This window comes from Mastomys coucha, unplaced genomic scaffold, assembly GCF_008632895.1.
Source record: "Mastomys coucha isolate ucsf_1 unplaced genomic scaffold, UCSF_Mcou_1 pScaffold13, whole genome shotgun sequence".
In the NCBI taxonomy this organism is placed as follows: domain Eukaryota; kingdom Metazoa; phylum Chordata; class Mammalia; order Rodentia; family Muridae; genus Mastomys; species Mastomys coucha.
Genome location: NW_022196895.1, coordinates 48,979,569 through 48,992,309, shown reverse-complemented (window position 1 = coordinate 48,992,309; position 12,741 = coordinate 48,979,569). Strand labels below are relative to the sequence as shown.

The window sequence follows — 12,741 nt, the reverse complement described above, 5'->3', positions numbered from 1 at the left end:
AAACTTAGTTTTTAGTCTAAGTTTCTGTATGTTGTAGAAGGGAGAAATATACTGAGAGCACCTATTCTATCAGTCTGTCTTGTCTGACAAGGAAGGGAAACCAGGACTGCAAAGCCAGGGGCCATGGTTGCATCCTACAACCTTAACACCACGCAGGCTGAGGCACCAGGATGGCAATTTCCAGGCTACCCTGGGATATAGAGAGAGCCCATCTTCAAAACAGAATGAACCTCAAAGGGGAAAACAGTCTATGTGATACTTTTTGAGGATGTATTTGATTTTATGTGCATAAGTGTTTTGTATGGAGGCATATGCACCATATGTGCACCTGGTATTCCAGAAGGCCAGAAGAGGGCACTGGATCCAACTGGAACTGCAATGTGCATGCTGGAAACTGAACCTGGGTCCTCTCTAAGAGCAGGAAGTGTTCTTAACCACTATCTCTCTCCAGGTTCCTGTGACTTTTTATAGCCTAATATTGAAAAAATGTATTTCTGTGTATTATTCAGTAGAGGCAAACAGACTAAGATAGTCTCCAGTTACTTTAGTATTTAGTCCGCTTTTAATTTTTCCTCCAGTTTAGACACCTGTTAATCATCTTTCAAATGACTCTTCAGGAACCCCAAGCTCTAAGGAGAATGAGCTTACCTGTTGCTGTGTTTGTACTAGTGATTCCAAGTACTTGATGATAACAGCTTTAAAATCTTTCACTCGTTCTTTCTGTTAAAGGATAATACATTAAAAAATATATTAGTAGGAAATTACATTTTCCCACAGAGCTATAGCAAAGCTAAGGAAAGTACAGAATTATGATACATGCCTCAAATCTTCCCACTTCTTTTCGAATTGTTTTAGAGATCTGCTCAAAATCTCTCTCTCCTTGTTGTACTTTCGCCTCCCACTAAGGAAAAAAACAAGAAGAAAAAAATGCTTATTTTAAACTGGAAAAAATATACTGTCATGATTACTCATCTAACTTAACCAAATGCCTAAAAGAACCAAGAAAGCTCAATATCAGAAAACCCAGTCTAACCTAATTCAGTCAGATATCTAGAACCTGAGGAATCAGTGGGTAAAGCACTTGTGCAAGCATGAGGATCAAAATTAGATCTCTAGCACCCATCCAGATGCTGGGTGGGCATGACACCTGCCTGTAATCCCAGCACCCTGCAGGCAGGCAGAGGAAAGCTGCCTAGCTAGACAAGTCCTGACTCACTACCCAAGATGGAAAGTGATGGAGTAAGACACCCACCATGAAACTTTGCCCTCCTTTTGCATGCACATGTTATGTCCATGCACATACACATATGCCTACACATACGCACACATGCACATCCCATACACACACTCACAAAAGTGTATTTCACTTTCTAGTAGTAGAAATACATGTTAGCTTAAATTCCATTAATCATTCATCGCTTCATTTACTTAAGACTATAATATTTCAATGTTTAATGACCTATAATGTCCTGCCAGGTATGGTAGCTCTCACTAAAATTTCCACTTTGTGAAAGAGGGTATAGGAGGACTCTCAGGCTGGCCAAAGGCAACACGGTTAGATCCTGTCTCAAAAGCAGCAAAACAGGCGGGTGGTGGTGGTGCACACCTTTAATTCCAGCACTAGGGAGGCAGAGGCAGGCGGATTTCTGAGTTCGAGGCCAGCCTGGTCTATAGAGTGAGTTCCAGGACAGCCAAGGCTACACAGAGAAACCCCGTCTCGAAAACAGCAAAAAAAAAAAAAAAAAAAAAAAAAAGACCCGCCTAACAAATGCCTATTAGATACAACTGGAGGAATTTTGAGTATACAGCTCACTAACAAATAAATGGTTACACATTTCAAAACATGCCAACAATATTAATTCCAATAACACGTTTATTCATGTGCTCATGGAAATACTTCAATATATGACAAACACTTAAAACATTTATAATGGTATAATGACTAGGCTTTTTCAAGTGGAACTATTTATTATCTACTGAGGACTCATCAATAATCATTAAATTTAGAATGGTAACAACAAAATGTGACCAATGAAACAGCTAAAATAAATATTTAAGCAATGGAATGGTATTCCCACTATGTAACCAAAACACTGGTTCATACTCTGCGAAGAGCAGGTGTACTTATTTGTAGTAATATAAAGGTTGTCCTACCTCTTCAATTTCCTTATTGAAGCATGGCAAAAAAAGTGTATAAATTATAATAAACTTATACAAATTTATTAAAACACCATATATAATACATATATATGGGGGATAATATTGCCCGGAGAACGAAATGTGGGTAGGTCTACCTTTAAAACCATTTTCAGATACAAAATGAGTAACCATCTGAAATCAAAACCATTTGAAAATAAATGTACAGAATGCAAAGGTTAATTTTTGATTTCTTTCTTGCATGCTTCTTTATTCATTTCATAGTCACAGGAGGTAACAAGGGCTCTGCAGACTTTAGGGATGCTAAAAATGTTAACTACTTCTCACTATCTCATATAATTCATAAAAATATGAAGAAATAGCTAGGTGCTGAATGATTCAGAAAAAAATATGAAAAATTATGCATATATGAATGACATGAAAAATCTGAGTAAAGAAAGTATTATTAATTACCTCTCTTATTTCATTTTTAGCTTGTTGAATTTTATCTGGTTTGTTAGCAACCATCATTTTTGCCTCAGTTTCACGTTTTTTGAGCAAAGTAATTTGAGCATCTTCCCATTTCTGCCAGCATTTCATCCGATGGTCAAACACACCCTGTAAGTGGATGGCATAAGGCTATTGAGCAACATTGTAAAATACTCTTATTATAATATAAGTATAATAACATTGGAATTTATAAAGCCAAGTATTTAAATGTTAGCCTGATGTGAGGAGACAATGAAAATATGCATGCCAATAGCAATTTCTCTAGCTTTTAGGATTTTAAATGTGGTTTCCAATAAGATGTAAGAGTCATATAGTCTTAAAAAAAGGTGTATTTAATGAAAATATCCTGGTGTACATTACAAGTTCTTCTATTGAATACTATGTAAGATAGATTTATATGCTGGAAAAACAGAATTTGAAAACATAAAGAGGGGGCTGGTGAGATGGCTTTATGGGTAAGAGCACTGACTGCTCTTCCAAAAGTCATGAATTCAAATCCCAGCAACCACATAGTAGCTCACAACCACCCATAATGAAATCTGATACCCTCTTTTGTGTACTCATTTATAAGAATAAATAAATCTTAAAAAAAAAAAGATTAAAAAAAAGAAAATATAAAGAGACCAGGCAATGTTGTTTCATGCTTTTAATCTCGGGGTGGGGGAGTTGGGTTAAGACAGATGCAGGTGTATCTTTGTGAGATCAGGGCCAGTCCAGTCTACAGACCGAGTTCCAGTATAGCCAAAGCTACAGAGAGTTAAAAAAAAAAAGATAAAATGGGCCAAACCAGGCCTATCCTTCTAATTCTAGTACCAGGAGACAGAGGCAGAAGGACTGTTGTTAAGTTTGAGACCAGCTAACTTAATATGTAAGTTCTAATCAAGTCAGGACTACATAGTGATAACCCAGTTTAAAAAAAAGAGGGGATCCCAAGTAATAGAAAGTGAAATGAAAAATGTCATAGATGGCTCCAATAGAATAAAAAAACAAACAATAAATAAATCAGTAAAGGCCTAACAAAATGAGGAAGAGGTTGAGTCCTGTACATGTTGAAAAGGGCCAAAAAGCACAATTAAAAGGCAGAACTAAATGAAAACTGACACACAGACTCGACCAGGACAAGTCAACCACATCCACAGTTTATTTTCATGGGCCTGTCAGAGTAAAATCACATGATTAAAGAAGTGAAATAGCGCCAGGCGGTGGTGGCACACACCTTTAATCCCAGCACTTTGGGAGGCAGAGGCAGGCGGATTTCTGAGTTCGAGGCCAGCCTGGTCTACAGCGTGAGTTCCAGGACAGCCAGGGCTACACAGAGAAACCCTTTCTCAAAAAAAACAAAACAAAAAAAAAAAAAAAAAACAAAAAAACAAAAAAAACAAAAAAAAAACAAAAAAAACCCAAACAAACAAAAAAATGTGAAATAGGAGAGCAACTAGGGTGTGGCCAAAAAGAAGGGACAGGATGGGAAGATCCACTATGAATTTCTTTTCTAGCTTGATGTTGGGGATACGGTAACATTATTTTAAATACATACTAACAACAAATGAGCCAAGTATTAACAAACAAGGTGAATCAAAAAGTATTATGCCAGAGATATTTCAATTTTAAAACATATTTTAATCAAGAAGCAGTAAATAGCTTGGTGTTATGGTTCATGCTTATAATCCCAAATGGGGGGGCAGAGGCAAGAGAGTCATGAGTTCAAGGCCACCTTGAGTTTGAGTTTGACCCTGCCTTAGAAAAACAAAACAAAACCAGACCATCAAGTACTAGGTACCAGGTATCAGGTACCAGGGCCTAAAGAAACCCAAATGTTACTCCTTCCAGGCCTGACCTTCTGTCTAGGAAGCACCTTTGTACAGTACACCTCTGTAGTATGTTCTAATCCTCACAGTACTCCTGAAGTCAAATTATTATTATTCATGCCATCTTGACAGGAATATAAACAGAAGGCCAGTTACTATCAAGTAGCTATTTAGAGATAGGTATGATATATTTTTAAGGAAAATAGGTAAAAAGAAATTAACAATTCAAACAAAAAAAGAGAGATGGCATAGGGCTATGTGTGGCTCAGTGGTAGAGGAAGCACAGGGACTTGGGTTCTTTGGACTACTCTATATGCATGTAAAGGAAATTGTGAATTTTATGTCAATAAGCTTTTCTGTAAGTTAGAGGAGGAGGAGGGAGAGGAGGAGGAAGAAGAGGAGGAGGAGGAAGAGGATAAGCAGAGGCAGAAGCAGAAGCAGAAGCAGAAGCAGCAGCCACCATCTGGTATAGTGGGTATGCCTTCAATACTAGCACTTGGGAGGCAGAAGCAGGCAGATATCTTTGAGTTCAAGGCCAGCCCGATTTATAAAATGAGTTCCAGGACAGCCAGGGCTACATAGTGAGACCTTATTTCAAAACAAATGAACAAACAAAAAGGCGAAAAACCAGGATGAGTAGAGATGGCGCAGGGTTTAAGACTTTGCTGCTCTAGCAGAGGACCTGAATTTGGTTTCCAACACCCACACAGTGGCTCACAACTGTCTGCTACTCCAGTATAATGCTCTCCTTTGACCCCACAGACATCAGGCAGCAGGCATGCACCTGGTAAACATGAATATATATGAGTAAAACACTCATACATATAAAAAATAAATATAAACACAAAAGCTATTATTAGGCAGATAAAAAGGAACATGTAGTAGCTGTATAAAATAAAACTGAATTTTATATCTACAATAATTCTACTTCTAGAAATTTTATATCAAAATAGCTATTGTCAAAATACTTTATAAAATGAAGCTTGAATTGCTCGACTAAGCATGGGTTTTCTTCCCAGCATTACATAAACAGATGCAATGGCACACATCTCTATTCACAACAGGAGGCTTTCAACTTCAATTATATAGTTTCTAGGCCAGCCTGAGACACTAGCTCAAAAACCAAAAGTAAATAAAGTGACATATCTATGAATGTGGAACTAGAGATAGCTCTAAAATGGACTGAGGGTAAGATACAGGCAAAGAATGATATCTTCCTTTTTGAGAAAGGGGAGGACTATGTTAGATGTATTGACAAAAGGACAACAAGTAGAGGTGGGGATAAAAATTAGCTTCACATACATGCACAGCTGGTGCTTTATGAAGATACTCAAGAATCGTAACAGACTGAAGAGTGGAAATGTGTCCTTTTATTATCCGAATTGCCCTGTGTGTCTAACTCCTGCTTGTTATAGCTTCTATGACTTCTACCTCCCATGTTCAAGCAGCTGACCTTATCGATCTCAAGAGCTTTATCTGCCTTCATAAAACCTGACCTTCTATAACTTTCTCTTAGATAACTAATCTTCAATATTTCTCAACACATCTTTGATATATTAAGTGGAACAACATTTTTTGTATGATAAAAAGATGTTTCATATAAATGTAGGTGCCTCTAGGTTAAACAACTCTCCAAGCTCAGTTGATTGTGGCACATCTTTTGATGCCAGTATTCTTTAGGATATTTTGGAAAATGTGGACATAACTAACTTCAAGCAATGTAGACACCTAACAAAAGGTTTAAGACAGTGTGGTGAAAGCTTTTTCTTGAGGAATCAGCACAGGCAGGCCTATCCCTGCTAAGGAGGTCTTTCCCTGGGTAGCTCTTTTCTACATGTGCTCAGACACTGTCAACTTCCCCTTTTGACCTACTGGTTTATTTTCTTAAGCATTTTTGTTTTGTTTGTTTTAACTTATTTTTACTTCTGTGTATGTGTACATGTGTAAGAGCACCTGTGGAGGCCAGAAGAGGGCATATGACCCTCTGAAGCTGGATATGAGCCAGTGGTGAGCTAGTGTAGTGCTAGAATTGAAGTCAGTTTCTCTACAGGAGCACAAGTGCTCTTAGTTGCAGAACCATCTCTTCAGCCCCTTGAGTTTTATTTGTTTTTATTTGTGTGTTTTAAATAACAGCTCTCATATCTCTCTAGAGACTATTAACAGATGATCAGACAGAAACAGGAATCACCATCTGGTGGTGCATGCTTATAATCTGGGTGCTTGGAATGGAGACAGAAGGATCAGGAGTTCTAGACCAGCTTTAGCTATACAATACTCCCCAAAACAACAATAAAAATATCCAGCCTTAAAAACCAGGCCAGGTTAAAAATAAAAGCTGCCTAAATATGATAAAGTATACACTATAAACTGTTACAGCTATAAACAAAACACTCACCAGAAGCATAAGGAGTTACATACAAGAGTATACAAAGTTGGTAAGTTTTGTCAAGTCTAAGAAAACACCATTTGGAAGTGCTGAGTCCTTTTAGAGACAGCTCACAAAACATAAATAAATAGGCAGTGTATTAGTTTGCACAAGAAAGGAGAGGAAGATGATTTCAACAGTTCTCTAAAATGTTTGAATCCAAGGAAAAACAGAAAATAGCTGAATCCCTCTCATTATGACTTTCATCCATAGCCATAACTCAAAGACACTGTAACATCACAAAACATCTTCAGAAAAATGTTGACAAAGTGGCAGCTTAGTTGGAGAGTACAAATGCTGAACTAAATTCCTTCTGTAACTATTCAGAAATAGGTTTATTTAAAATTTAATACTGGGCTGGAGAGATGGCTCAGCAGTTAAGAGCACTGACTGCTCTTCCGAAGGTCCTGAGTTCAAATCCCAGCAACCACATGGTGGCTCACAACCATCTGTAAATGAGATCTGATGCCCTCTTCTGGTGTGTCTGAAGACAGCTATAGTGTACTTAGATATAATAATAAATATATCTTTTTAAAAAAATGTAATACTATCATTGTGTAATATAATCATGGTCTAATTCAGTCTCATTTCATTTATAAATATATGACTACACACTTGAGTAATACAGACAGAAAATCCCTTTATTGCCCAGATTCACACTAAAGACAGCAGTTGCTCCCCGCTTTACCCCATTTCTTACTACTGAGACTAGAGCTGGTAGGCAGCTTAAGCTACTGCTAGAATGGGTAAATACATGCAAATGGCTGCAAACTTACATATGAACACATAAATAATGTGTATTTTTCACTTCTTATTTGACACTCCTTAGATTTAAGAACTGTTTATGTACTATCCACATACTAAGAGAAGAAAAAGTTGTTATAGGTTCTTGTTTTGAAGCCATTCTTTATGTGCAGTATAAGATTTACACATTTAAATGCATATATCTAATAGAAAACCAAATGAGTGTGAGTGTGTGTGTATGTGTGTGTCGATGTGTAATCCTGACTGGCCTAGAATTTACTCTGTAGACCAGGCTGTCTCTGAGCACGTGACCCTCCTGCAGCTGCTCCCCAGGTGGCAGTGTTCATGTTTAGTCTAAAGTCAATGGCTTAAGTAACAAGAATGTGAGAAGACTTGTAGAACAGGGCTTACTTTCACTGCAGCAATGAGACGAATGTAGTCACTAAGAAGTTCTGAGAACATGTAAAAGTCGGCAAAAGCTTGTTCTTGATGTAACTGGTCTATCTTCTCCTCAACCTCTGCCAGCTGAGACAAAGCTCTAGAGAGCGCAGTATGATCCTCAGAATTACCTAGCATGGCAGCACTCTTAGCAAAGGCGGCTGTGTTGGCTGAAAGTTCTGAAATTAAAATAAGAAAAAAAAGCATTTACTATTTGCTAGTAAAATTTTAACACTATATGCATCTCTCTAAATTTTATTTATTCGTGAATTAAAATTTAAATTTATGAATTATTTTAAATTAATATGAAACAGTCAATAAGCTGCCTTGGGCACAGATGCTCATAGAAGCACCACTACTGTGTGGAGTGGCCCGTGTTTACATTCAATGCCAGCATAGCCCCACCAAAATAGAATCACACATTATATCTTCAGATGGTGAACTGTGTCTCAATAATTCAATAACCTGCCTTTCCTTTTCACACCAAAGTACTCATTCATTGTCTTCTGCATTCTGTTAAAGATGTAAGTGTATTTCTAATATTGGAATAATAAACATAAAAATTAATGGGGCTGGAGAGATGGCTCTGAAGTTAAAAGTTTATACTGGTATTCTGGAAGACTTAAGTTTGCAAACCCACACACTGGAATACATAAGTACATAAAAATAAGAATAATACTTTTTTAAAAATCACAATTAATTCATACTATGATCTTTGGCATTTGAATACTTATCACTGAAAATAATCTCAAATCTTATTTTTATTTATTTATTTTTAAATTTTACATCTTTATTTTTTAATAAGAATTTTATCTACCCAAAAAGAAAAAAGGTATGCTTGTACATACAATTTATTATCAATTTAAGTCCTTTTCTATTTGTTGTACAATAATGCTAAGAATTAAATAAGGCTTTTTGTTTTTGTTTTTGATATATGAGCTAGCCTCGAACTCATTTAGTCCAGGCTGCCCTCAAACTCACATCATTCTCCAATATCAATTTCTAGATTATTTTTTTTGTTTTGTTTTGTCTTTTTAAAGAATTATTTATTTATTTTATTTGTATGAGTACACTGTAGCTGTACAGATGGACATGAGCCATCATGTGGCTTCTGGGAATTGAACTCAGGACCTCTGCTCCGGCCCGCTCACTCTGGCATAATACACAGTAGCTGTCTTCAGATGCACCAGAAGAGAGCGTTAGATCTCATTACGGGTGGTTGTGAGCCACCATGTGGTTGCTGGGATCCGATCTCAGGACCTTCAGAAGAGCAGTCAGTGCTCTTACCAGCTAAGTTATCTCGCCAGCCCTCTAGATTTTTTTTAACACAACCATTTCAGACATTTCAAATGAAGGAAAAAAAATCATGTTTTTAAAGGCTACTGACAATGACTAAAAGTTACATTTCCTGAAAACTATTCTGTTGCTGCAGAGTATATAATTTCTTTTTTAAAAATCCAAAGCCAACTTCCTAAGAGATATATAATATAAACAATGAAGTTATAACAAACTATTATAAAGAAATAACTATCATATGGAGGCTGGAGTGATGGCCCAGTGGTTAAGAGCACTCACTAACTGCTCTTCCAGAGGACCCAGTTTCAATTCTCAGCCCCCACATGGCAGCTCTAAAGTGTCTCTAACTCTGGTTTGGGGCATCTGGCATCCTTGCACAGACATGCAGGTAAAACACCGATGCATATGAAATAAAAACTAAAAAAAAGAAAAAAAAAAATCTTTTAAAAAAATTATACAAGTAATTAAGTTTTGTTACCATTACCCTAATGAAATCTATTAAGCATTATGTCACATAGTATCTTAGAAAATTATTATGAAGAGTCTTGAACTCTAAAAGGACTCCACCCCAAAGTCAAACAAAGCAAACAAACAAACAAGAATCTAACACCAAAACTTTGTGGATTAAAAAAAAAATCTCAACTCAAATTTCTTATGAGCTTTTTACTCCCCCAAACCTAGTTTTAAATACAGTGGTCTAAACTTTTTTATTTTAACAGTTTTCTAGTCTAAGCTGGCCTTGAACTTCCTGTATAGAAGATGGCCCTGAACTCCTGCCTGCCTGGTTTATGTGATTCTGGAGCTCAAACCTGGGGCCTTCTGCATGTTAGACAAGCCCCTAATCTTTAGCCCCTAAATACTGTAAGAAGAGAAGCAAAAGAATACACAGAGGTTTCCAAGAAGTAGAGGCACAGTACAAATACTTTTAAGAAAATCTGTAAATATCAACTTTTAATTTTCCACACCATAGTTCAGAGAATTGAACTCAGGGTCTCATGAATAGCACACAACCAAATGAGTGATAATTTTAATTTGACTTAAAATAGTTTTATAAGCTCTTGACTTTTCTAATTTTAAGCTAGAGGTCAGATCAAAATACAGCGGGAAATTTTAAATGGTATTGAACAAATACTCTTTTTCTGTTTTGAGACAGTCTAGCTTCAAACTCATGGCAGTTCTGCTTCAGCTCCCTAAGTGCACCACATGCAGCAGTACAGTCTCTGAAACTATTATTTTCTCTTTTCCATAATCACTTCAGAGTATTCACTTTACCACAGCTAACAAACCTTTTCTATGACACACCAAGGCTTCAACACTGGCATGAAGTTTCCGAAGTTGCTGGTCAAGATTCTCAAATTGCTGTTGCTTTTCTTCAAACCACTAAGAACAAAAATGAAAAATGGAGCTAATTTAGGACGAACGAACCATTGTAAATTAGGTTACCAATAGCCAGCTACCTTCCTTGTTTTAGAACAGCAAATTAGCCATATATAACCATGGTGGTCAACTGATGTAGCTGAGAACTGAACTCAATAAGCAAATTAATATCCTATTTTCTGCTTGTACAGCTTTAAAACGCAATTGTTGGGCTCATTAATTCATTTCATTATTCAAGTCGAAAAATCAGCTCTTACTGCATCCGATTCATTCATCTTGATTGTCATTTTGTTGACAGCGTCGGCAGCCTTGTTCACCATCCTCAATATTCCTGCTCCACTCAGAGCCTGCGTATTAACTGCTCTCGGCAGCTGGAATTGAATGACAAATAAGGGCAAACAAACCGGTTAAAAGCCTGGAGATTTAACTGGGCACAAAAGGGACCCCCTCCCAAAATAAAGAGAAGAGAGAGAAGAAAAGAGAAAAGCGGCTGTATTTTCTTCACCCTCACACATTTCAACAGTGAGATCTAATTTCTCAAATGCACTACTTGTACATTCTCAAAGGAAAACTTAAAAAATAGACTTTCCATTTGCTTTTCTTTTGCACGTTTACATTTAGATAGAACAAACACTGTTTGTCAAAACACATTAAGAAATTGCCGGACTCTAACATAGCCACCTGTCTTGGAGCACAAACAAGCTGCTGGTGAGCAGAGATGCGCACTCTTTGAGGGCTATGCTTATGAGCTTCTAGAAAATTCTGAGACTCAAGTGAAGTTTTTTTAAATCTCAAACAATAATAATTAGGGCAGCAACGGAAAAATTATTTCTCATCTATTTGATTAAAACCAGCTTAAATTCTTCAAAAAAGGAACTGACCCTCCTCTATTACTAAAAGGAGGTATTTGCAAGTTAACCAACACCAAAAACCCCAAAGCATGGCTTTGCTATGTCTACTGAACTAATTATTTACTGAGTAGTCAATCTTGTATTAGTTATAACAAGTATGAATGAGAAAATTTAAAGTGGAAATACCTCTGAGCTTTCCAAAAACTGCCTTAAGTCAGGATCCTGAAGCAATGTTGGATGCTTTACTGTTCTTTGAAGATACCTATATTCAAGAGTTGAATTGATCCTATTTTAGTACCATGTTAAATTGTGTTTCAATAAAAGAATAAAAATAACTAGGTAAAAGTATCTTAATCCATCTATTAGTCTGCACTCACTATAATTATCTAGAATTTTATACATTTGAACAGAGCATGGTGGTACACACCTTAATCCCAGAATTTGGAAGGCAGAGGCAGGTGGATCTCTGTGAGTTTGAGTCCAGACTAGTCTACACAGCAAGTTCTAGACCAGCTAGATCTACATATGAGACCCTATTTTGGGGGTGGAGGTGGAGAGGAGAGACTTTAAAGAATCAAATACAAAGTTTTTGATTATTTAAAAAATACTTATTTGGGGGCTAGACAGATGGCTCAGCAGTTAAGAACACTGACTGCTCTTCCAGAGTTCTTGAGTTCAATTCCCAGCAACCACATGGTGGTTCACAACCATCTGTAATGGGGATCTGATGCCTTCTTCTGGTGTGTGTCTGAAGACAGTGACAGTGTACTCACATACATGAAATAAATAAATCTTAAAAAAAAATTTATTTTTATTTTATATGTATGTGTACATGCCTACATGTGCCACATACATGCCTGGTGCCCATGGAAGCCAAACCGGGACTCAGTGGCAGTTGAGAGCCACCATGTGGGTACTGGAACAAACCCAGGTCCTCTGCAAGAACAGCAAGTACTCTTAGTCTTTGAGCTACCTCTCTAGCCTCTTTGCTCATCTTCTGAAAGGGAGACAGAGTAAATAGTTTATCAATGTCTCACTATGACAATTTAGTTACAAAAGGATATATGAACTATGAGCTTGTGTAACAATATTCTTTAGACAGAATTATGTTTCCAGTTATAATTTCAGGGAATTAAGTTAATATTCCACTATGTAT

The 12,741-nt window shown here is 36.8% G+C and overlaps 1 protein-coding gene across 2 annotated transcripts in view; it reads right to left on the bottom strand.

The window, feature by feature from the left end:
• The window catches only part of Snx2 (sorting nexin 2), a 44,093-nt gene that overhangs the window by 1,970 nt on the left and 29,382 nt on the right, over positions 1–12,741 (bottom strand). The window contains exons 8-15 of one of the 2 annotated variants that reach the window (XM_031365687.1): positions 11,772–11,847; positions 10,992–11,105; positions 10,644–10,737; positions 8,035–8,240; positions 2,611–2,754; positions 2,155–2,166; positions 821–901; positions 649–720 (exon numbers count right to left, since the gene is read on the bottom strand). In XM_031365687.1, coding sequence (XP_031221547.1) covers positions 649–720; positions 821–901; positions 2,155–2,166; positions 2,611–2,754; positions 8,035–8,240; positions 10,644–10,737; positions 10,992–11,105; positions 11,772–11,847 — 799 coding nt within the window. The remainder of the gene's footprint in view (positions 1–648; positions 721–820; positions 902–2,154; positions 2,167–2,610; positions 2,755–8,034; positions 8,241–10,643; positions 10,738–10,991; positions 11,106–11,771; positions 11,848–12,741) is intronic. The other variant, XM_031365688.1, reaches the window with a different exon arrangement.